Source organism: Poecilia formosa, unplaced genomic scaffold (genome assembly GCF_000485575.1).
Source record: "Poecilia formosa unplaced genomic scaffold, Poecilia_formosa-5.1.2 Scaffold250, whole genome shotgun sequence".
Classification (NCBI taxonomy): Eukaryota; Metazoa; Chordata; class Actinopteri; order Cyprinodontiformes; family Poeciliidae; genus Poecilia; species Poecilia formosa.
Genome location: NW_006800189.1, coordinates 843,254 through 867,008, shown reverse-complemented (window position 1 = coordinate 867,008; position 23,755 = coordinate 843,254). Strand labels below are relative to the sequence as shown.

The 23,755-nt window shown below is 38.0% G+C and overlaps 1 protein-coding gene across 8 annotated transcripts in view; it reads right to left on the bottom strand.

The window, feature by feature from the left end:
* The window catches only part of cspg5a (chondroitin sulfate proteoglycan 5a), a 51,612-nt gene that overhangs the window by 5,802 nt on the left and 22,055 nt on the right, over window positions 1-23,755 (bottom strand). For 2 of the 8 annotated variants that reach the window (XM_007569892.2, XM_007569889.2), the window contains exons 3-5: window positions 11,057-11,245; window positions 3,281-3,359; window positions 86-142 (exon numbers count right to left, since the gene is read on the bottom strand). In XM_007569892.2, coding sequence (XP_007569954.1) covers window positions 86-142; window positions 3,281-3,359; window positions 11,057-11,245 — 325 coding nt within the window. Of the gene's footprint in view, window positions 1-85; window positions 143-3,063; window positions 3,088-3,202; window positions 3,360-11,056; window positions 11,246-23,755 lie in introns of those variants that run through there. The other 6 variants (XM_016680632.1, XM_007569887.2, XM_007569890.2 and 3 more) reach the window with 6 other exon arrangements.

The following is a 23,755-nucleotide window of genomic DNA, read 5'->3' as shown; positions in this document are numbered from 1 at the left end:
GGGTGACTGACAGGGCCACAGTAACTATGAGAGAGCTGTTTGGGAGGGTGACAGAGGTTCGGGACTGTCTGAAATTTGGTCTTACCTCACAGTCGGACTCCTCTTTGGTCTTACACTCCCAGGTGTATCTGCTCATGGTTTTCTGAGGGGAGGGGGACGGGGCAAAGGGTTATATTCCTCAAAAACAACCATACAAGCCATCCTCAGAAGAAAGACAGGTAGGGGGAGAAAGGAGAAAGACAGAGTTTGAAGTGGACAGAAAGAAGGAGGAAAAAGAGTCAGAGACCCAACGGATCAGAGACAATTAAAAGAGATTAAGAAGGAGACAGGAAGGGACAGAGATAAAATAGAGTTTGAGTGTTGGAGACAGAGACCAACAGCAGGAGTAACACGACTTCCTGTCCGATGTCAACTGATATTCCCAGCTGGATTCAGCACAGACTCTGTGGTGCTGCTTGGCTGTTAGTATGAACTAACGCAGCACCCACAGGTTTGGTCATTTCCAATGAGGTTGTAGACCATAGACGCACAGACATGGAGTTGTTAGTTTTTGGTGAATTTGATCTTAGGGAGTATTTATGGTTTAATTGTGAAATGATGTGTTTTGAGCTCATTTGTGGCTTAAAACTGTGTTGAATAGTAGTTGGGGACACTTAATTTGTTGTAGAGCTGGAGAGAATTTACTCCCCCTAGAATATACCAGTAATGCCAGAGTCTTCTGCAGTAATAACAGGATTACTAAACTGATCTAAAAGCAGGGTTGGGAGTCAATCTGAGTGCGATGCTGTGCTACTGAGTATACTTTACCTCTTGAAAATATAAACTGTTTCTAGCTCATCAAACGGAAATTCACATAAAATCAATACATATTGTTTTTTTTCTCTCTAATGCATAATTGTGAATTTACTGCAAATTGTCTGCAAAACATAGTTAAAAACATTGGGTGCTAACTCTCACCTGCAGGTGACAGTACATTTTACTTCTACTACAACATGATGTGACTGTTTATGTTTCATACTTGCCCCAGATTCCACAGACTCAAAATTGGTTAATGGACAGAAAACCAGATAAAAAGCAAGAAACGGAAACCAATAACACTGAATGAGTTGATTTCCATGGAGCAAGCTATCTTTAGAATACATGTGACTTCTTTTCACATTATGTAGACTGTGCAAAATTAATATTTTACTTATAGAAACAACTATGTCATTTTAAATACAAGTTAGCAGTCAGTGTTGGATTGATCTCCCCATCCACTGCTTTTAGGAGATCGGCACATTCCTTAATGTCAGTAGACAGAAAAACTCTGCTTGTTTCTCGCTGGTAAACTTCAGAAAGATCTATAAAAAGAAAAGACTAGGCAAAGTAAATGGTTGCAAACCTCACTTTGTCCAATTTTGTAAGTTGACACAGATGACATTCATACTTGTTTTAGTAAAATTGTATTGTATAAGCTTACTATATAAGCACCAGAATTATTCAATGCATGAATCTCAAAAATACTTCACAGGATATCTTTAGGAGCTCACAATGAAAACCCACAAGTACTATTCAATCCAGTGAATGGCAAGGGATTTTTAAGATATTGTTAGAAAGTGATGATGGATTTTTTTTTTTTTTTTATCTTGTGTTTTGATGTTTAATGTTCATTAGAGAGAAATGACTTGCACTTGTATTTAGAATGAATTGGTGGGACTCATTTGCATGAAAAGGAACTACATGGATACCTAAGAAGCCAAGTTCAAAGTCTACAGCCTGCAGTGTAAAGAGGCGAACAAACTACTGAAAGAGCTGTGAGAGGGTGGTACCACATCCTGAAAATAAATGAAATTTTAGCTAAAGTAACAAATAAAATCTCAGTTGTAGCACTACAGCAACCCATGCTGCTACAACTTTGGTGTTAGCGCAAACTAGCTACCCATGCTTCAAGTTAGTGAGACACCTGTCAGCTCTGCTGCCTCCTTCAGGCAGCAGGGAGGTGTTGCATCCCAGATGTTTATCCTGATAACCGCCTCTATTTTTCTCAAAAACCCAACACTTTTAGCTTACCTGTTGTGATGCGACTCCTTCGACCCATAAACCCAGAATAAATTATTTTTTATTATTTTTTCATTTTTCCCTCTTTCTCTTTATACCTTCAGGATAAACAAGTCATGAAGACATTAAAAAAAAAAAAAGTAAACAAGAGTAGCTGCGAAGGCTGACATGACCACTAGGTGGCGCATATAAGCGACAGAGCAGACATGCCATGACATAAAATACAGATGCAAAGAGGTGATAAGAGAGAGAGCAGGTCAGAAGGACAGAGAACAGGCAGGACTCACTGCAAGGGTGTTTTTTCTGTCCTAAAATGGTCAAATTAGAACAAAAAATCTGTAAGACTTCAGCTAGCTTGGTTTCACGGGGGAATTGAACCCCTAACCCCCTGGCTGTGTTTGTAGCATCATCCAACCACAGCACCAAGTTACGTTGTGCTTGGTCTTTTGTCAATATTGTGGAAACTAAACTCAGAAGAGAATGTTTTCATGGTTGCAGGGAACTGAAAATAAAACTAATCAAGATAAAAATTTTATAACTCTGTGCATTTATTTCTTTGTTTACACTCTATGGCAGCCTTTCTGACAGACTTTTATATGTGAAAAAGAAATATGATTCATGTTTTTCATTCGGACTCTACTCAACAGCAGGTTCCTCTTAACAGATCACCTTTTGCATTAATGATGCAATCCAGATGATGCAATCTGTAGGAACCTTATCATGTTTTGTTAAGTTGGTAAAGGATTGAAGTTCAGATTTGAATCACTGCTGCTGGATTTGGAAATGTTGGTAGATCTCGGAAAATCTCAGCGTTAAAAAAAATCTAACTAGTGCATCCCTGTTCAGCTTTTAAAAAAACAGAAATATTTAAGAAATAAAGATACAATGAGGAAAAACTGAGACTGATAATCATTGGGCTTCTGATCACAATCCCTCTGGTCCTATTTGAGTTTTGATGTCCTGCATCATTAAATAAATCTCTCACTATTGATCCTGGCACTTGGGCCCCGCCAGTCCTCTATCCTTTAAGCTTATAACACCTCAGAGTATCTGAGAATACTCATGCCCATGCATTTTGCGGGGGAGCCGAGGGCCCGAGCAGGATTCAGGTTGGGAGGAAGATGCAGAAGAGGGGTGAGAGAGAGAGAGGCGAGAACCACGTTACCTGACAGATAATGTTATCATAGTAAGCCAATGCACGGGCATGAGGGACGTTAGGAGGGGTGTCGCACAGTTTCCTTACATTTGGGTGGGAGCCCTCAGCGATGGTGGACAGCGAGAAATTATCATTGTGCTGCTCCGATGAAGGCCGGTACTTACTGCTGGGCGCCAGCGGGGTGGAAAGGGTCGAATGGAGGGAGAGACCAAAAAACAGAAAAAAGGAAAATTTAAGAGATTTGAGGTAAAGCAGTAGGGGAAACATAAACATAAAGGAGCATGTGGGACGTTTTAGAGAAAAGCTCAAGAAATTCGGAAAAGAGACAGAATGAGTTACAGGACAGTGGAGAAAGGTTGTTAAGGATCAGAGATGACATGGAAGAATACAAGAATGAAATGGAAAGAAAGACTCAAACAGAAAAAGAATATGCAGGGTGTGGAGCAACAAGAGGTAAGAGATCATACAGTGAGAAAGACGGGAAGAAAAGTATAAGAAGGATGGGGGGCACAAAAGCAGCATCAGTTAGCTCAACATGAGAAACGATAAAACAGAAACAAACATTTATCTGTGATGCAACACACTGACAATTAAATGTTAGTGGCCTTTAAATTTAAAAGGTAGAAAACATGACTTCTCTTTTACTTTTGAAATGCAAGAGATAACAGGACATTATCTGATATTATGTTCCCTTAATCTTGAGCTAATATTTGTTTCTCACACAAAACCAGGGCTGCAACAATATGTCACAAATATATCATCATCACAATATCCGTGGCCGTAAAAGTTATATTGCAAAGGACTACTTGGAGAAGCAGGTGCTCACAGCAGACACTAATGACATTAAGGTGACAATGACAAAGGTTAAAGGTCACAGAGTGATCAAAAAATGATCAGAAAAAGAGGAAAAAGAAAATATGCATATTAGCATCAGAATATTTACTTATTATCCCCATTGTAAGATTTTCTAAGGTCTTGTAGCCCTGCATATAATTGTAATGAACGCCTGTAAAATTTTGTTTGCAGCGAGAAGCTTTCAGGAAACTGTTAGCAGCCAGAGCAGCAACGTGACAGCAGTCATCAAACAGCATTTCACAGTTACTGAGCTAAATTAATTGCTCTCAAAGATAATTTCCTTCATTCATCAAGAATCTACTAGCAATACAACATGAATCAAAAGCTTCCTTGGAGGAGAAGACAGTATGTAAGCAAACTTGTTTTTTTGTTTTTTTTTGCTTGTTTTGTTTACATGTTTGGATCAATATCAATTTTAGAAACACTGGGGGAACTAAAGAAAAGACCGTACAACATTTTCTACAAAATGTAATTTTAAAAAGTGCAGTTTCTGGTGAGAAATAAATAAAGGCAGTCCCAGGGTGTGGTAGAAGTATCTGAGATCAGACTGCACAATGGTACAATAAGTCTTTAAAAGCCCTAAATTCTCATCAAGGCTCCTGCAATGCTCTTATGTAGGTTAATGCATGTACAATAAGAAATAGACAAAATACTTTTAAGTTTCATGGGATTTTGGGAATGAGGAATACTTTGTTCTCGGAAAAAGGTTTGGAAGAGATAATCTAAACAAAAATTCAAAACAGTATTCTGGGAATATTTGAAGTTCAACAAGAATGCAGCAAGTGGTTTCTGGAAGGTAAGTCAACAACAAAACAGTTGTCTTTTCCAGCAGCCATTGTACAATACATACAGTGGGAAAAACATGTGAGTGGTTTTTCCTAAGCACTTGGGTTGTTTTTAGAAGCAGTTGAAATCAAAATGGAAGCAGCTGAAATAAAAAAAATGGAATTTTGCATAATCATTTGGTATACATTAAAGATGAATGCAGTTTCTGATCACAGATTAAATTATTCTCTTAATCTATCCGAAGCAGTTGAGTCCAAAATAGAAGTAAAAAAATGTTCCCTTTAAGAAATGGAAAGCCCTAGGCACAGTAAAAGCCCCACATCACAATCTCACTGAGATGCTGTGACTTGAAATGTGGTGTATATAGATAAATCAGACGCAGCTACACAAAGAGTTTCCTTTCATCTCACCTGGGAGGAAACAACTTCAGGAATTCCCGTTTGACTGTCATATTGAACTCGTTGAGACCGTGCTCCTTCGTTTTCATCACAGATTTCTCAAAGCAAAGAGAAGTTTGTCTCAGAGACCAAATCAAACAGTAACTTTGTTGAGAGTGACACCAGTTTTGTATCTTTCTCTCTTCTGGCTGTCATTTGGCCTCTCATTCAAACTATTTCTATGAACTCTTGAAGGCGCAGAGAAACATCAGTCCCCCGCTTTCTGATGTCAAGTTGTGACTTTGCTTTTCATCATTTTCACTCCCTTATCATGTGTAGAGTTAAAGAGGCTGTGGTCTTCTTTTCCGATCAAAACGCAGCCATTTTCTCTGATCTGCATGCAGAGCTTTCACGCTAGAATTGATGAATGAAGTGTCATGACTGCGAAAGATTAAGTAGTGATGTGGGAGAGGAAGAGAAAAAGAAGTATATTTCCCATCACCACTTTCAGCTTTGGTCTCACACTAGGCTCCCTTTGAACAAATATCAATTCATCTTCCTGTACATTAAATGCATAATTTCTACAGTTATTAAGATTATTGGTACAATTAAACAAATGGGATATACAGTTTGTTTTGATTTACTGGCTTTAGAAACTTGCTTTTTAGTTGTGATAAGAACCATTTTTCACAACTTGTAGTACTCAATTATGAACATACAACTTGATAGATGTGTGACAAAATTTGAACAGTTTTAAAATGAAGAATGGGTGAAAACTGCAGCGTCCGGATGTGCTAGCTTAACTGACCTAACCACACAGACTCTATGCACTGAGTTAAGAGGGGATGAATATGTATGCAAACACATATCTTATGTTTCATATTTTTATTCATATTTTTTGCAAAAATATGTTTTCAGTGTGATATTAGTTTTTTGTTGTTAATTTTTCAAAGCCAAATTTTGTTGACCTTGATTAATTTGTAAAAACAAAAAAAAGGCCAAAACATCCAAGGCAGTGTATACTTTTAATTGCCACTATATTATTGGCAAGCACAGTTTGAATGTATGGGACACAAAATGATATAGACAACCCAAAATTAAATATTGCAATAAGGATTGTGCAGCTAAAAAATGAAATTCAGAATTCCTCATTAGGCATCATGATTCAGTTTTTGTTAAACGGCAGTTCAGCTGCTTAATCATCATTTAGCTGCTTTTAATTCAGCACCACCAAATCTACAATTCAGCTGAGTAGCCAGGTTGATTCAGATAAACTCTCTACAACCACTGCATATTAGATGAATAGCTCATTGGGCTATTATTAAACACTGAACTATTGGATTATCTTTGTGCCTGTTGCTTTTCTGGTCGATAAGCGTTTGACCAGAAAATAATGATCTGTGTCAAAGCAGAGAACTCACAGCTAAATATACTCATTAAATCAGGGATAAGACATAGTGAGTTCAGTAACAGGATTCAATTTGATGTGAGTATTAAAAAACTCTTTAATTAGTTACTTTTACTTCTGATTAAAGGAAGCAGCATTTTAAAATCCTCCATCGGACTTTGTTTCCTCTCTCCGTTCTTGACCAGGATGTCGCCTGATCTCAAGACGCTCCGTAGAAACTCACAGCAGATGGAGAGTGTGGGAGTTTCAAGTATTCATGAGCCTTTTCAACACCAAACACACTCCTCTGAGTGTGTCATGCTGAGTTTTTCTCCCCAAAGCTGCCCTCTCCTCTTCGTCTCTCTGTTTCCTTCCTTCATGCAACACTTTCGCCGTCACTCCCCGATCCTCATCTTCCCCTCCATTCTCCTCTCCTAATCTGCCGTCCTCCATCTCCTCTGTCTTCTTCTCATCGATTTCTTAAAACCCACCACTTGATGGGGGAGTGTTTTCTCTTTCATGCAGCACCCTGTAGCTCACACCCCTCAGGTTGCACAGCTGTATGTAGGTCAATCCCACCTCCTCCACCCGTTTCCAGCTCCCCTCCCCTCCCTCCTCCTGTTCAGACTGCCCTACTTTCAGCTGGATCCACAGTCCCAATGACATCACCCTCTCTTTACATTTTTTTTCTTTCATTTCTGCAAGCTAGCATTATGGATGCTAGTCACTGCATCACTTTTCCTCCTTACTACCGACTTTAATCTCTTCCACAGCTAGCATGATATCCCTCCCTGCAGTCCTAAAAATAAACCCTGCAGCGTGGGAGATTGTGATGAGGTCTCGGTCCTTTGGTTCCCATTTGCATCCGCGGTGCTCAGTCGCTGGGCTGTTGCTCATCCACAGCAACTGCTTTGTTGCCACGGAGATCAGCATCAAAACACGAGCACCGTTGAAGTAAGGGCAAAATAACCCCAACCTACTCCTACTCCTTTTTACTTTCAGTCCAGCTCTTCACTCTGTCTGTTGCTCTCTTTTCCTCCTGCTGCTGCCTTTCAGACAGTATTTTCTTTAGGATACTGAGCACCAAATAAATTTCAGGGTTTTTAGCTTTATGCAAATGTTCTGAGGTTACAACACATCAAGTCCCTTATTTGAATTAGCATTGCATCATACATGTAGAGTTTTTTGCGAAAGTATTCATACTTTTTAAACATTTTCTAACTTTGTCAAGTTATAATCAGATATTTTCATGAGATTTTATGCAATAGACTAACTAGTTGCATAACTGTGAAATGGAAAAGAAGATTACTCATGGTTTTCTAAATTTTTTACAACCAAAGTCCTGAACAGTATCATAGCAAATAAATTAAAATCACTGCAATAACATGACAACTAATTAGTAAATCCTAATTAGATACACCAGACAGGGCAGGGTTAAAGTGGTGGAGAGGTTTCAAGCAGGATAAGGTTGTGAAAACCCTTCAAAGCTTTGACTATCTAATGGAGCAGCGTTCAATCCATCATCCAAAACTGAAATGAGTCACTCCAAAGCAAGACATGGCCGTTTACCAAAAGTGTCTGACCACTCAAGGAGCGCATAAATCAGAGGAGGAGCAAAGAGGGTATTACTAATTAGATGAAAATTGGTGTATAAATCAGTTACTTTAACAGCCATGCAGTACTTTGTAAAATTCAAAGAAAATAAAAAGAAGTTTGTGGTTGAAAGGTATACTGAGGTCCTGAAAAGCTCTCATACTATTTTATTTGTTTAACCTCTCCCTGTATACATTTATTTACATTCATATAGAAATAAATTAGTTAGAGTACTGAACTTAAACTGGACGTTGTTTTAAGGCATCTGACACAATCTACAAGAGGTTGAAGTTATTTTAAAGAGCCAGCAGAGAAAGTACTGGAGTGACTGTAGTTTTCCAGTGTTATCCTCACTGGTTGCTGCCCATTGCTAGTCAGCTGGCTGAACAAAGGCTTCTACACTTTACTCTGTAAAACTGCAGACTGAAATTTCCAAAATCTGTTAGATTGATGTTTCCTGTCATGAAAAAGCCAAAGAGAAGCAAAAGCAGCACCAAGTCATCATTTTTATTAATATAACACAGTTTTTAAGAATAGAGCTGGTAAAACAGGAGCTGCTAGAAGTTATTGTAATCATTGTTTATTTTAAAGTATTGTGTACATTTTGCAATACTGTGGTATTTTTACTTCAGGGAATAAGTTAAGGAAAGGAAAATAGATTATATGCAAATAAATAGCATGAAAAGAATGATTTATTTTTATGTTTGGGTCTCAATATTCACTGAAATAATTTTTAAAGAGCATTTGCTTGATTATTTACAGTATCTATGCTTCTGGTAAGACTCACAGCAGCTGCATCGCCTCACCTGCCTTTTCCTCAGGCTGATTCTTGCTCTCAGGTCTTCATACTGCCTTTCTCACCTCCTCCCTCTTCATTTTCTTCGATCTACCTTCCCTTCAACTTCCCACCACACTCAAACTGTCCTTGTCAGTGTCTTTTTAAGCTCGCCCATCCCCCTCCTCAGCAGTCTCAAACACATCTATCCTCTCTTTTGTTCTTGTTTTGATCCTTTTCCTGTTAAACTTATAGATTTTCTGGATTTTCTGTCCTGACTCGTAACTTTTGCTCATTACCAATTAAAGATATTCAACATTCAAAAGATTACAACATGAGTTTTCTAGGGAGATTAAGGGCCACCATGTGCTGCAAGATACATTTTAATTCGTACTGGAATTTCATACAGTCCTGAAAAAGGTATTGTTCCTTTTATTAATTTCTACACATTATCAAAAATTCCAGGAGTCTGGAAATAAAGTAAGAAGATTGTATGTTTTGCTATCATGTAGGATTGTAGTGCTTTTTAAGACAGATGAAGGACTGAATGTTGAAGCAAACCGACTTTTTGTCACCTACTGATCAGCTAGAAATCCATAATTGAATTTCTAAACAACATGTAGTGCTTGTGTGATGAACTGTCACCAGGTTCTAGCTGCTGTATCTCTTATACGGCACATCAGTACCTGTGTTTCTATTACAAATATGCCCAAATCTTTGTCGATATATTTTTCCTAATATAAAAAGAAACCCAATTTCACAATTGCAATGCTTCCATTAAATACAAAATTAAATTAAAATCACATGTGAATAAGCTTGTAAGTCATTAAAAATCATGGCAGCGATGGACTGAACTTATATAGCACTTTTCCAATCATTTTTGACCATTCAAAGCACTTTACAGAGTCACATTCACCCATTCGCACTCATGAACGCTCACACATTTATACACCAATATGCAGGTCGGTAGGCAATTTGGGGTTAAGAGTCTTGCCCAAGGGCACATCGACATGTGGCAGGAGGAAGCTGGAATCAAACCTACAACTTTCTGATCGCAAGACTCTACCCACACAGCCACAGTCAACCCCTGTACATGAAATACATTCATATTTCAGGAATGGTGCTCTGTTATTATCTATCAGCCATCAGAGGAGATGTTGGCGTCTTATTCAGGTGTTGGAGTGGGAACACCTGAATAATAATATTCATAATGGATGTATTTATCAAAATACATCCATTTTGATAAAGCCATAAAAACACCACATACTGCTGGAAAAGCTTTTTATTTTATGTTTCCATTAATCTAATTTATTTTTGTAATTTCAATTTGTGCAATTTTGTGGCCAATGGAAACACAACTACTGTTGCAAAATTGCTTGGAACAGGACTGCAGAATCAAATCTACTTACAATTTATATTTAATTACTAAGTTAATGATAAGGTTAGAATTTAATAACTGTAATGATTTTTTTCAGTGGGATATTTGATCAGTTGGTGAACAACCCCTACAGCCTGTGTGTGGCAGCCGGTTTAGTTTTTCTTCTTCTTAGAAAGGGCTGAGCCTCAAGTGCTTTAACTCATCTGACTCATTCCTTCTTGGAAGAATGGCTGCGACAAATTCCAGTAGAGGAAAACAATTCCTCTACTGAAAGTACAACAGACTCTTATTTTTCTGCACTTCTTTGAAGGACACATGAAGTTGGTTATATCCATTGCCATTATTTTTCATGTCAATTTTGCTTCGTTATCCTCAGTGAATGTCTAATATTTTATAAAAGCCCTGATCTGTCTGATTTCTTCTTAAATTATTTCATCTTTCCCTAATTATAATTACAAATGTAATGAAACAAACATTGCAAAAGTCAAATATTGAAGCTTGCAGCAGCTGCAATCTCCTCCTGAATAGTGGAAAAGTTGTTTTCAAGTAGTGGCTGCCAATTCCTCGGTCATCTGAAGATAATTTCTGCCCAAGGTCTGAAGGTCTTAGTGAGACGCTTTAGCCAAAAAACATATTTAGGCAAAGACAAAATAATATAAAACTTCACAATTTCTACTTTTCCTTTATTAGAAACCTCACGGTCTTGTCTCACCTGCGCTTGCGCAACTTTTTGTTCTCCGTCTTGAGCACGTGGAGTTTTTTGGCGAAGCAGACAATGATCATGAAGAGCAGCAAGAGCACCAGAGCCGAGGTTCCCACGGCGAGGCACATCACCTGGAACTCGGTCACCACCGACTCGCAGCGCGCCCCTTTGTGCCAAATGTAGTCCTGGACATTGCATCTGAAACAAAGACAGACAAGATGGGTCATGGTGAAAGAGACAGGTGAAAGGAAAAGGTGAGCAAAACACAACAAGAAATATAAATATGTGCCAAATGGATTTAAACTTGCCATTTGCACCTTTTCGAGTATTATGGGTATGAATGTTCAAGTATTTTGATATTAGTGATTACATATGTTAAGCTATTAGGTACATGTACTTCCTTACAAACTAATGTGTTGTAGAGTCAGATGTGTGGGAATCTGTTGAACAGACTGTTGCTTGAAGTAAAAACAGATGAACAGAACAATGTCTCAAACACAGCCCAAGGTCATCTACAGCAGAATGATGGAAAAAGTAAAGAATCAACATGTCACAATGACCCAGTTAACGTGAAGACCTCAGCGTGAAATACTGTGGGAAGAGCTGTGTGCAAACCCAACCCTGCAAAATGAACTGAAACAGTATAAAAAAGAAGTCGAAATTCCTACGTGAGAAAGAGAGATTAAAAGAATATTACATAAGCCTGGCTATAAAGTTATTTACTGCTGAAGCTTTTTTCCACATAGTTTGATTAATGCCTGATTCAGAAAGCATAAAGACTGTACTTAGCCTCACTGATAATGGAACGTTAACAAGGAAAAACCACCTGAGGTGATTTTCCATACACATGGCGACTTTAGCTCACAAAATACTGTCGAAAATACTAAGTCAGAAAAGACATTTATAAGATTTAACAAACCACACATGTGGACTCACACACAAGATACACACAGAGGCCTTCTGAGTTCCATGCTCCTTTTATAAGTGTCTGGTAAAGTGCAGAGTTCGCCTGGGGAGGGGACCAGAACCACAGAGGCAGATGACTTTGTCTACCCATCAGAGAGCTGGGAACCAAGTATCGCTTTTGATTTCACTGTAAAAATGGTCATAGGGTGCTGCACAAACAGATAAAAATGCATTTTATCATTAACCTTTTGATTGGCACAGACAATGGCAAAAGATAGCAGTCATGAAAAATTAGAGGACTGGCAGACTTTGGTGTAACAAGTGTATCAAAAAGACAAAGAAAATAAAAAACGGAAATGTTATTTTTTAATAACGATTAAGGATGAAATTAATTCAAAAACAGGAGAAATACTGGTCCATCCATCCATCCATCCATCCATCCGTCCATCCGTCCGTCCATCCATCCATCCATCCATCCATCCATCCATCCAAATACAATATATCATTACATTATAATAAACTTTATCTGATCTGAGGATAATCTTGTCTCACTCAGAAACATGTATGGCAATTAAATATTTTACAAGATGGTATTTTTTCTAACAATATAAGCATGAACAAAAATATTTGCAAAACTTTTGAAAATACATTATGGGAAAAACCTATTTGTGAAACCTAACAAAGCTTTCAAAGTACTTTTAAAACTTATATCCTAGATTTATGTTATACATTTTCAAGCTACATTTTTAAAATATATTGTTATATCACACTCTTTATTCACCTTTATCATTTAGGAGTATTATGTTAATTGTTACTGGATTTCACAATCTTGGCTATGATAGCTGCTTAAAATATATTTTTATAAAGATTTTCATCACTTTCACAGCAAACTGGGGTGAAAAAGGTAAACTTTAAGTGAAAACTGAGCAAGACATGTACTGCTGTCTTTTCACCCTCTCTGTAACGTCTCTGTAGAGCAACTGAGATGAAGCCGTTGTAAAGAGAACGAAGAGTTTGAAGTTTGCTGATCCTATGCGCTTTTCCACATGTAGGTGCGTTCCCTTCACGGCTCGTTTTCCTGAATCCTTCCTGAATATCCTTCTTTCATTTGCCAGCCGAGAGGAAGAGCTGCCAAAGAGCCAGGAGACATTTTGAGTGTGTGGGCATGTGTGCGAGGAGGAGAGAGGGGAGCGATGGAGACTGATATCACATTTTCAAGGAGACTTCAGTGCACTCAACCTCTGAGTGTTTCTGTGTTTGTACAAAAGAAGAGGTTTATGTAAGTCGGTGCGAGACGGAGGGAAGGCGAGAGTGCGGGTAGGGAGGGAAATAAAAGGAGGATAAAGGGATGCAGAAAGGACGAGGAGGGAAAATTATGTGCTGGTCTCTATGGCAACCCAGCTGAGCAGCAAACGGAGCAGACATGGAGCTGACATGTCATGCCTTCACAGGCGAGCCGAAAAAGGGAGGAAAAAATCCTCTTTAGCATCCAGCTCCCCATTCCTCTTCTGTATTCCTGCCCTGGTTTCTCTAATCCCTTTCCTGCCGTTTGTCTTTTTGAAAATGTATTTTCCTACTCACTGCCGCTCTTTCGCTGTCCTACTTCCCTCCAAAGAGATCCAGCTGATGCACATCTCCTGCTTTTAGGTTGTGCAGCCAAATTGTTTTCACCTTGGCTTATTATTAAAATGAGGAAGGTGAAGTCATAAGTGAACTTAATTATCTCTGACAAGGTATTGGCACTGCAGAGCTGTGACATTAGAAACTACACACACAGAGTTTGGTGAATGGCACACAAAAAAGCTACTAATAAACATTGTTTGCAGGTCATCCCTGCTGCAGTTAATTGTCAAAATGAAAGCTTCTTTAAGCTAAAAATAATTTTCTCTCTCACTGTGGTGTAGTAACATGTGGTCTGCTGATGGAGTAGTGATGCCAGCAGGATCAATGAACATATCCACTAAGTCAAAGTAAATCAATAGTTACAACCTGGAGACATTTGAGTCAGTGAGGAAAAGGAGAATGTCAACAATCAAGTTTCTGGTCGTCATGAACACAGGAAGTAGGGTTTCTTCTCCTGCAGACTCATTCAACTGCTTTTCCACAGAAAATCTGTTTTGCTTTTACCAATGCTTTAGAAAAAATCATAAGTTGGTTTTATTCTTAGTATTTATTTTTTCATTTTGCTCTAAATTAGTTCATTTGAAAGTGTTAGGCTGTGTGTAAAAAGAGGATATGCAAAAAAATGCTGAAAGGTAAAGTGTTAATATTGGCCAGTTGTGTTTTTCTTTTAAGACATATAATTTGAAACGATATATAAACAGCATTGAAAACACAATTGTCCAGCCTTCTTTGGTCATTAAATATTGATATTAGAACCAGGGGGACATTCAATCATCACATTTTTAATTTGCACAATATTGCAATAACAAAAGGAGGCAATATCTGGAAGGTCTTTCAGGTTCCATCCACTTTGCTTGTAAATAATATATTTGACAAGTTATATGAACTTCCAATGAGTTTATGGACATCATTGGTAAGGAAATCAGTCATAGCATATAGTAGTAACTACAGCTACTTATTCGTGCTTCATCTGATCTCAATGTTAAACCCCTTAGTTATATAGACAATTACTAACTTTTAGATTTTTTTCCACATTTTAACCACTTTCACACAGAAAAGCATTGTAGAAACCACAGTTTGTAAGTGCTTACATGTGGTGGATTAGGTGACCAAAAAAAAAATAAATACATAAAAATTTAATTAAATATTTAAAAATAATAGACAACCAGACTGCAAAGCTCTGCTGGTATGGTACTGTATGTCAGTTATATTAAGCTATCTTAGCTAAAAGCTTATAAACATCCATTTATCATATGTATTTGAATGCAGTCAACAATATCTGTCATCATTGGATAGAAAAACAAAAACAAGAGTTTAAGAGACACAGAAACATAAAATAAAGTACGAAGAGATGAAGCCCTGTTGTGTTTTCACGGAAGTTTATGGGATTAAGATAAATCAAACAGATGATTTCTGATCTAATTAATAAGACTGTTGGGGCACTATAAGACCAGCTCACAACATATTTTACTTTTGAATTACTTTTGTGAATGTCTTAATCCCTGAAAAACTTTAAAGCCTCAAGCAGCTACAAAGAGAAACCAAAGGAGCCAAAGTTTTCAACAGGGATGGAACAGCTTCTACAATCAAGCCTGTTCAAAAGCTCCTAACACTTCTGTGGTTTACATGAGACGCCAGCAACAGTCATGAAGTCACCACACATCCCATTACAGTTTTATTCACTCTCCAACCCATCATTATCTATGTTGCCATGGCTGCTCACCGCCATATGAGAAGTAATGTCAAAATCTAAAAGGACCACAGAAGAACTGGCACTGGGACAGAGAAAAAGAAAGAATACAAGACAGTAAATCCTCTGACTGTTCACCTAATTAAGCTGGAACATGGGTGTGTTTCATGAGTATATGGTACAAATAGGACAGGACAATAAGATCTATGCTGGGTTGATTTTCTGAGGAAGAATGGAAAGTGACAAACAGGAATAAGCAGAGAATGAAAAAATCAAGCTCCTCCTCCTGCTGCCTCCCTGTGGTTATACTGGCATCTGGAGAAATACCCGGCTCCAGGTCAGAAACAACCAATCACAGCCAGGAGGAATGTCTTACCGCTGTCAATTAAGCTTATGTACGCACTGCTCCCAAGACACACTGCTTGTGTTGCTGCTGCTAAATTACTGAAACTACTGAGGATGCTATCTTATCCGTTCTTATATAAACAACTATAATTGACTATATAATTATTTTTCAGATCTTAAATAATTATATAATTGATTCATTATTAGTTGAAATTTGAATAAAGCCTTGAAAAATGTTTTCTATTTTATAAAAAATAAAACAAAGTAAACATTGTTTTCTGGAACCTGATTTAAAAAGTCAAGAAATTATCCAATATCTTAAGTTAGATGTTTGTTGCTACAGTTGGACAGAGGCATTCTGGGAACATTTCCCTCTCTGTCATGTTCTTCCTTTTAGATGTAACACATTGTGCAGATCTGCTTCTTTGTTTGCTTAGGGCCTCTACCTTCTGGACGTTTTACACAGGAATAGAATTTCAAATATATATATATGTATATTATTATTATTTTTTATTTTATTTTTATTTTTTTAAAATATATATTGATGTCACATGAAGTTCTGAACTCAATGGCTGAACGTTGCCTCTATGGCTGTAGAGAAAGAAAATGGTTATTTAAATATCCTGTTATAGCAACAACCCAGATCCAGCATAGGAACTGGTCCAGTGGGAAAACACTGCTGGAGGTATGAAAGCTTCAGTTTTACCGTAGGAGAGATGAATGGTTGTTGCTTAGCTGTAGGAAACATGAAGTAAGAGAGTAAGTAAGAGAGCATTTTGACAAGGTCCTAGGAAGGTTAAAGGGGAACAACCTAACAGAAGGTACGACCTAAACAAGCTGCGTCTGAACTGACAGGAGAGGGTATGCAACAGCGTTGAATACATTAGCATTAAGTCCAGATTTGCATAAAAAAATAGCACTATTTTTAAACATGTCCTGCCTAAGGCTGATATTTTCTTATGCAAGGATTGCAGAGAAGGAAGAAAAGAACTGAGTCGAGTATCGAGAAGCGGCTGGATGTGTGGCTAAAAGGCCAGCAGAGGACAGGAGAGACTCGGGATCTCCTAAAGAAAAAAAAAAAATCAGTAACATGAACCGCAATTCTGGCACTGAGATCCACATTTGACATTCTGTTTCCAAATAATTGGGAACTTTCTCATTCGCTAGGGGCTTTGGGAGGGAAAGGGAAACTATGGGTCAAGCTGAGGGAAAGATTAAAACACTGGAAAAGATTTTACAAGGTTGACAGAGAGAAGGAGGAAAGACTGGAGTTTGATCTCACCCGATTAGACATTTAAACACGACAGATGGACCTTTTTTAGATTTATTTATGTGGGAAAAGTTGTGCCCACCACTGAGTCAGAATGAGGTAAAACTCATGGAAAATAGCTACATAACTTAATTTGTTGCCATTGCAGAACTTCATTGTTTTAGTCTTTACATCACTGGGTGGAGAACCCTCAGAAGGGGCAATGCATCAGGGGTGGGGAGGACAAGGGAAAAAATATCCTGTAAACATTAGTGAAATGATACAATTTTACTGGAATTCATTTAAAAAAAAAACCTTGGCAGATTAAGCTGAGCTGTTCTTCACAGGGCTGGAGAAGTCTGGATGAGGTTTGAAAGACATAAAATGAAAACTAAGATCAATATCTTGAAACTCTTTTGGCTTTGCACCAATTTTCTCTCACAGTTGAAGCTCGGTGTGTGTTCAAAGCACCTTAGGGGAAATTTACATATTCACTGTCAACTGTGGTTGCACTTTGAAGGACACTGGCTTAATTAAGCTGAAGTCAACTCAGGAAAGACTAAACAAAACTTTTAAACTCACAGTTATTGATCCTAAATCAAGATAAATTAGCAACAACATGGAAGCAGAAACAAACCTGCGTAAATATTTGAACAAATCAGTTTTCACTACTCTGACATCTTTCTTCTTCAAGGTCTGAGCAAAGTATCACAAAATCTACAAACAAATGATGTTTGCCTGCTTTACAAGCTTATCAACAGTGTCCTCTAAAAGAACATTTAGAGCATTTACAGCAAAGAGCATCGCTGAGCAGGAAAGTGAACTTGGTACATTCTAGCATGCAGCTTGTGACATCTGGTTAGCAAAACATAAACACCTAATTTGGCTTATTTCTATTTGCTTGTCACATTTACATATTGTTTCCCGCCGAGCTGTCTGCGCGACTCGGCTACATCCCATCATTCCTGCTGTTTTATACACACCGAGGCTGCTAACGACGCAAATGACTCATTCAGAGGAGATCTACGGATCCAACTGTACCCAAAACCTATTTGCATAAACCTCTGGATCCCTGGAGAGCAGTCACGACAACATAAACTGCAAACTAATTACTGATTCACAGATGGGTCCCTTGTCACATTTAACTGCAACCACTCGCTGAAGCTGAAAGGGATGTTTCAACAAAACTGCTCCGCTCATGACCCTGACAAGACGGCAGTAAATCAGCGCCACAGAAACTCAGTTTGCTATCAGGAGGTTAAATATGGATATAAACAACCTCTTACTGCACCAGACAGTAAAAAAATAGGGTGATTGCAGAGGCTTTGTCAATCAGGAGATTATTTATTTTGCAATTACTGGGAAAAAATATATGATATTTGGGAAACATATTAGCTGGAGAGACAGATTTTCACCAGGATTTACAACATTCAATGGAGAGAGAATAAATCCAACGGGCTGAATATCTGGTTGGCATGCAAAGTGTGAAGTCAGGATACTTGGAATGACTTAACAAACAATTATCATGCAAACAATTCATTACAATATTATTATTGTAGCCACTGATACTGTGACAATGAGGATGTGGTTATAGGAGAACTCACTTTAAAAGACTCAAACTAGTTTTAGTTTGAACCATAAATAAATATGTTGATGAATTAAAGTTCCTCCTAAAAGTGTACACACCTTTGTTGAAATGCCAGGCTTTTGTGATGATAAAAAATTTACATATAGCATGTCATTTATCCTTTATTCTAAGGGAAAAACAAGAAATGTAACAGAGGAAAAGATATATTATAAAAAAGGCTGCAATACTCTACCTGCATAACTATGCTCAGAGTTGAACTGATTCTTTGTTTAGACACATTTGGATTCAGTTTCAGCATTCATGCCATTTGAGTTCACATCTACAATAAGTTCTAGTGAATCTGATTACGGTGAGATGAAGTTCAGCTATCATAGGACTCTCCTGAGATTTGCAAAAATAATTTTCAGAGGTTGCAAAGAATCAAAAGGATCTTAATGAATAAAGGTTTCAATTAAATCCTAGTCAGGAGAAGGGTTTAGAAATGAACATCATTACACATAGTCTATGTCACAGTGAAGGGAGTGGCAGATAATATAGGACAACATGTTCTTCCTTTATTGTCTTCACGATAATAAAGGACTGTTCTCCTGAACTGGTTAAAGAGGCAGCCAAAAGACCAAACGTAATGTGAAGAACAACAGCAATATCTGAAAAGCACTGGCTGTCTCCTCACTCTCAATATATGTTGGACAATCAGTGATGGTCTGATGAAATCAAGCTCTGGGGTTCAATCATTGGAATCACAGTATTCACTGTGGTTACAGATCACAGTAACCAGAAAATGGCTAAAATCCATGAATACTTGAATCTTCCACTCAAAAAAGCTGAAAATTATCTGTTTTAGCAGTGAAAGCACCAACTATACCTTTGCCTTAATATGCATTATTATGCACAATGGAAACTATCTTAGCACTACCACAGAAGCTACAGTTTTACTTATTTAAAGTTTGCGGGCTACAGCCAATCAGTGCCATAGAAAATAAATGGCAGTCCTAGATTGGCTGCTTTGCAAATGCCAGCTTTTTGCATGTCAACTGCTATTGTGTGTGTCTATTTCAGATTTTCAACCTCCACTTTTAAATATGTTAGATTCACTCTACCAAAAAAATCCACAAGTAGGTGAATTACTAATTTGGAGCATTACTGAACCATGCAGACATGGGGTCATTCACTACCAGCAAAACTTTCAATGCTAACCGTACAAGATGGTGGTGGTAGGAAAATGCCCCGGGGTTGCTCTTCTTCAATAAGAACTGGGATTTTGACAAAATGGAAAAAATTACGAACAGTTAATTAACAGTAGTAGTTTGGTGTCTGACAGAAACCTTGAGGGAAAGAGAGTACACAGCCTAGAAAAGTTGAAGTTGCATCAAAATACATTTAATTGTGTTCTCACACACTAATAGTTTTGCAGAACAGACAAATGGTAAATGTTGTCAATTCAAGATACGGTATGCTGATAAACTCCAACTGAAGAAGACTAAATCCTGAGGTCAAAAGCTTCAATTTTGTAATTTATCTTATCTGTAAACAGAATTTTTTGCTATTATATGTGGAAAAAGTTTTAAAATAATTAACCATGATCTGACTTGACATTTTAACAGGGGTGAGAGCCACTGGAAGGAGTTTTGTCTGACGTTCTGCACTTCGCATCTGTCATGTTGCCTTTATCTGCTGACATCTTGCTTCAAAAACAAATGGCCTCTGGATACAATGAGAGTTGAGTGAAATCATAAGAAAACATATATCTGTCTTAAGCTTTACAAAACATTTCTTGGACTATTAGTCTCGGTAACATAACATTTTAAAACTTTAAAGAATGACATAGCTCTATAACAGAACAAACCCAAGACCTAATAAATTCCTTCAGCATCTGGTTTTGTTCTGCAGCAAAGACAAAATTAACACTCAAATAAATTTTATATAAGTATATTAAAAGTAGATTAAGTCCATATTGGTTTTTCTTCTAAAATAAGAGCATAAAGCAGTCAGAGGTATCTAAAGTTGACAAAAAGCAGAAATGGAGAAATGACCTCATTAGAGCATATTGATGCAAAGCCATTTGAAAAGCTGTGAAAATCTGCTTTGACATGCAAACAGGTTTACAATCTCAGCTGTGAACTTCAGAGCCGAAGCTTAGAGAACCTGCAGAGAGGCGCACACACAGCCAAAAGTTAATTTCAGCAAATGTTTTTGTGCGTTGTTAGGGATGAAGTAAGTTCACAAGATCCAGCTTGGCAAAAACAAACAGTCGCTTTGCATGTGCGTGTGCGTGTGTGTGTGTGTGTCTGCGTGCGTGAGTCTGTGTGTGTCAGCCCCAGCCTTCTCAGCAGCCGTAAATCTTCCCTGTGTTTGACCTCTGACCTGATTCCACCTCTCGATGCTCTTTCACCTAGAATTGATCTCTAAAACGCACATAATCTTGCATGTGTTTTCATGACGCAAGCATGAAATCCCCCCAAAAATATGGACACAAACGGCTGTTGCTGCTCAAAGCTTCTCTTAATTACATCAAGCTGCAACACACACGCGCGGGCGCCAATAAATTTGACCTGGCTCGCCTGAGTCGTTTCCATGCTGGCAAGCATTATAAGGTTCTGACTCATTCTCTCACTCAGTTTCTCCTCCACCTCCTCTGCTTCTCTCCACTTCTCACTCTGTTTCAGCACATCTCTCCACTTCTTGTTGACAATTTTTTGTTCTCTTTACAAATGTTTGATCCTTCTGGCTCTTTTTCCCTGCCTTGGTTTCTTTATCTTGCTACATCTGTCTTTCTGACATATCCTGGAGTCAAAAACGTCCTGATTGCATTCACAAAAAGGCACTTACGATGCAAAAACTTTAAAATAACTACCCAAACTGACTGTGGAGAGGTGTACAGATGAACAACAGGTGTTGGATGCTGGAAACTAAGAGGGACACTGCAGGGAAATGCAAGACAGATCATAAAGCCGCTCAATACACAAATGTCCTTCCATGCCACACACCCTCGGTCACCCGCTCCCTCTGCTTTCTCTTTTCTTTCTCCGAATATGGTCCTGACTCTGCAGCTCCTGAGGAGGAAGTGGTTTATGACACTGTCAGATCACATCTGTGAGAGGGACAGAGGAGCCAGCGCCGGAGATGCCACAGATACTTTAAGGAAGAAGGTCTCGCTGGAGAAACTGACCGAGGTTTGGAGCTAAAGTGCTCCAAGATGAATAATGTGAAAATAAGGTCTTAAAACTGGTCCAGAATGTAAACATTTTTCTTTGACTGAGTGAAGCTTACCATGTCTGCATATGATTTGTAAAAGAAAAGTACATCTTTGTTAAAATACAGAGGTGGCAACTTGTAACTCTAAATAATCCGCATTGCCAGGCTCATAATTTTCCCTTAAAAGGTTTATGAATTGTTTCTTCCACGTTCAAAGCAGCCTTTCTGGCTTTAGAAAAACTATGTTTATGTTTAGCTCCCTGCGCTCGGGCCAACAGAGATGAAGATGACAGATGGCTTTCTTATGGAAGAGAAGCTTCATGACAAACTGCTCAGAAGGCTGACAGGATAAACTGAGTGAAGATGCACAGCGGTGTGCTTGGAGAATTAGGATAACTGACCAGCAGGAAAAAAACAACAAGTCATCCAATAAATTGTCCCTTTAATTATTGAGATAAGTGATAATATTGTCATTTTGAGACAATTTTCAAGTAATATATTGATGATAAGGCAATGTTCCCTTTATTTACTGGCACGTATAAACATTAATGTATTTTCTCCTGTAATAGTTCTCCTTTGCCCATTTATTTTCCTCATGCCTTTTCTTTTTCCTTCTGACTCTTTGAGACGTAACTTGGAAAAGAGGGGAGGAGAAATGAAGGCGATTCTGGTGGGCTACAATAAGAGTCATCTTTTCTCCTATTGGTCAACTTCAAAGCTCTGTGTGCTGACAAAGTATATGGATATTGTGCAGCTCTCTGTTTTACATTTCAGGCTATGACAACTTTAAATCAATCTACAGTGACACTTCAATTTGTCTCTCCATTTTATTCTAAATTCTAATTTACCTGGATAAAATTCACTCCTACAATAAACCAACATCTGTATTTTATGTATGAAAGAGACAGTAAGGAACATGTGTTAAACTCAAGGCCCAGGGGTCAAATCTGGCCCTTCACAGCTTTTTATGTGCATATATAGAAGCTCCAAGATGAAAGTAGTTTGCTTAAACATTAACTTATCAGTCAAAATTGTGTGATTCCGACAACTCACGTAAAACCAATATATTCCTACACTTTTTCTAGCTGATGCATAATTGTGAGTTTATTGCATATTTTTCACAAAAACGGTCAAAAACGTTGGGTTTGGTCATGTTAACTCCCACCTGCAGGTGGAAGTATTTCCTACTTCTACTGTATTGTTGCCTCAGCCTGACTTGAGGGGTAGTTATTGTCTATAATCGATGTAACGAATAACAGAAGGTCACATTTATCTCACAGAGCAAATATCACAAAATTTCTTGCAAATATTTCTAAATCAGTGATTCTGATTGCAAAAAAAAAAATCACGAAAACCATCATTAAATCCTGGAGGAATTACATTTTAAGATGTGCTTATCAAATTGAGACACAGATACTTATTAATATTTTAACAGTTTTTCAATACATTCTGGCACAACCGGCCGTTTTGAGAACACTCATGATCTTGATATAGACCAAAATGAAAATTATTTTTACATCCCTGCACTAAAGCATCATTTTACATAACAGATAAAGTGCTGAATCTACAACAATTTGTTTCAGTTTAATTTGGTACATCTGCAGCAAAATTCCCAAGTTGATTTTGAGAACAAAGCTCAAGTTTGAGGATGTTTTGTTATTATATAAGAGTAGAGCGCACTGAACTAAAGAGTTACAGTGAGCTGGTCTAAGGTCATAAACAGCAGTTCAAACATTTCTCTCATGCTAACGAAGCAGCTTAAGTTAAGCTGCAAATGCCAACAAATACAAACACACACACACACAAGCACAAAACAAAATGAAAATGAAGAATAAATCAAATCAATGCTTCACATACTAACCCAAGTCACGTGTAATCCTACATGCAATCCTGGCTTCATCCACAGAGGACCATATTGGTCAGCATCTGTGCCAGCGCTCCATTGACCCATATCTTGCTCTTGCCCAGAAGTCAAATGCCTCTCAGTATCTCTCTGACTCACTCTCAGGAGGCTCATCACTGCCACTAACTGCTGGCAGACACCCAAAATATGCTGTAAATATCATGGACACTGTTTTGTTTTTTATAATTACTGCATGTTTTCTGTTATTA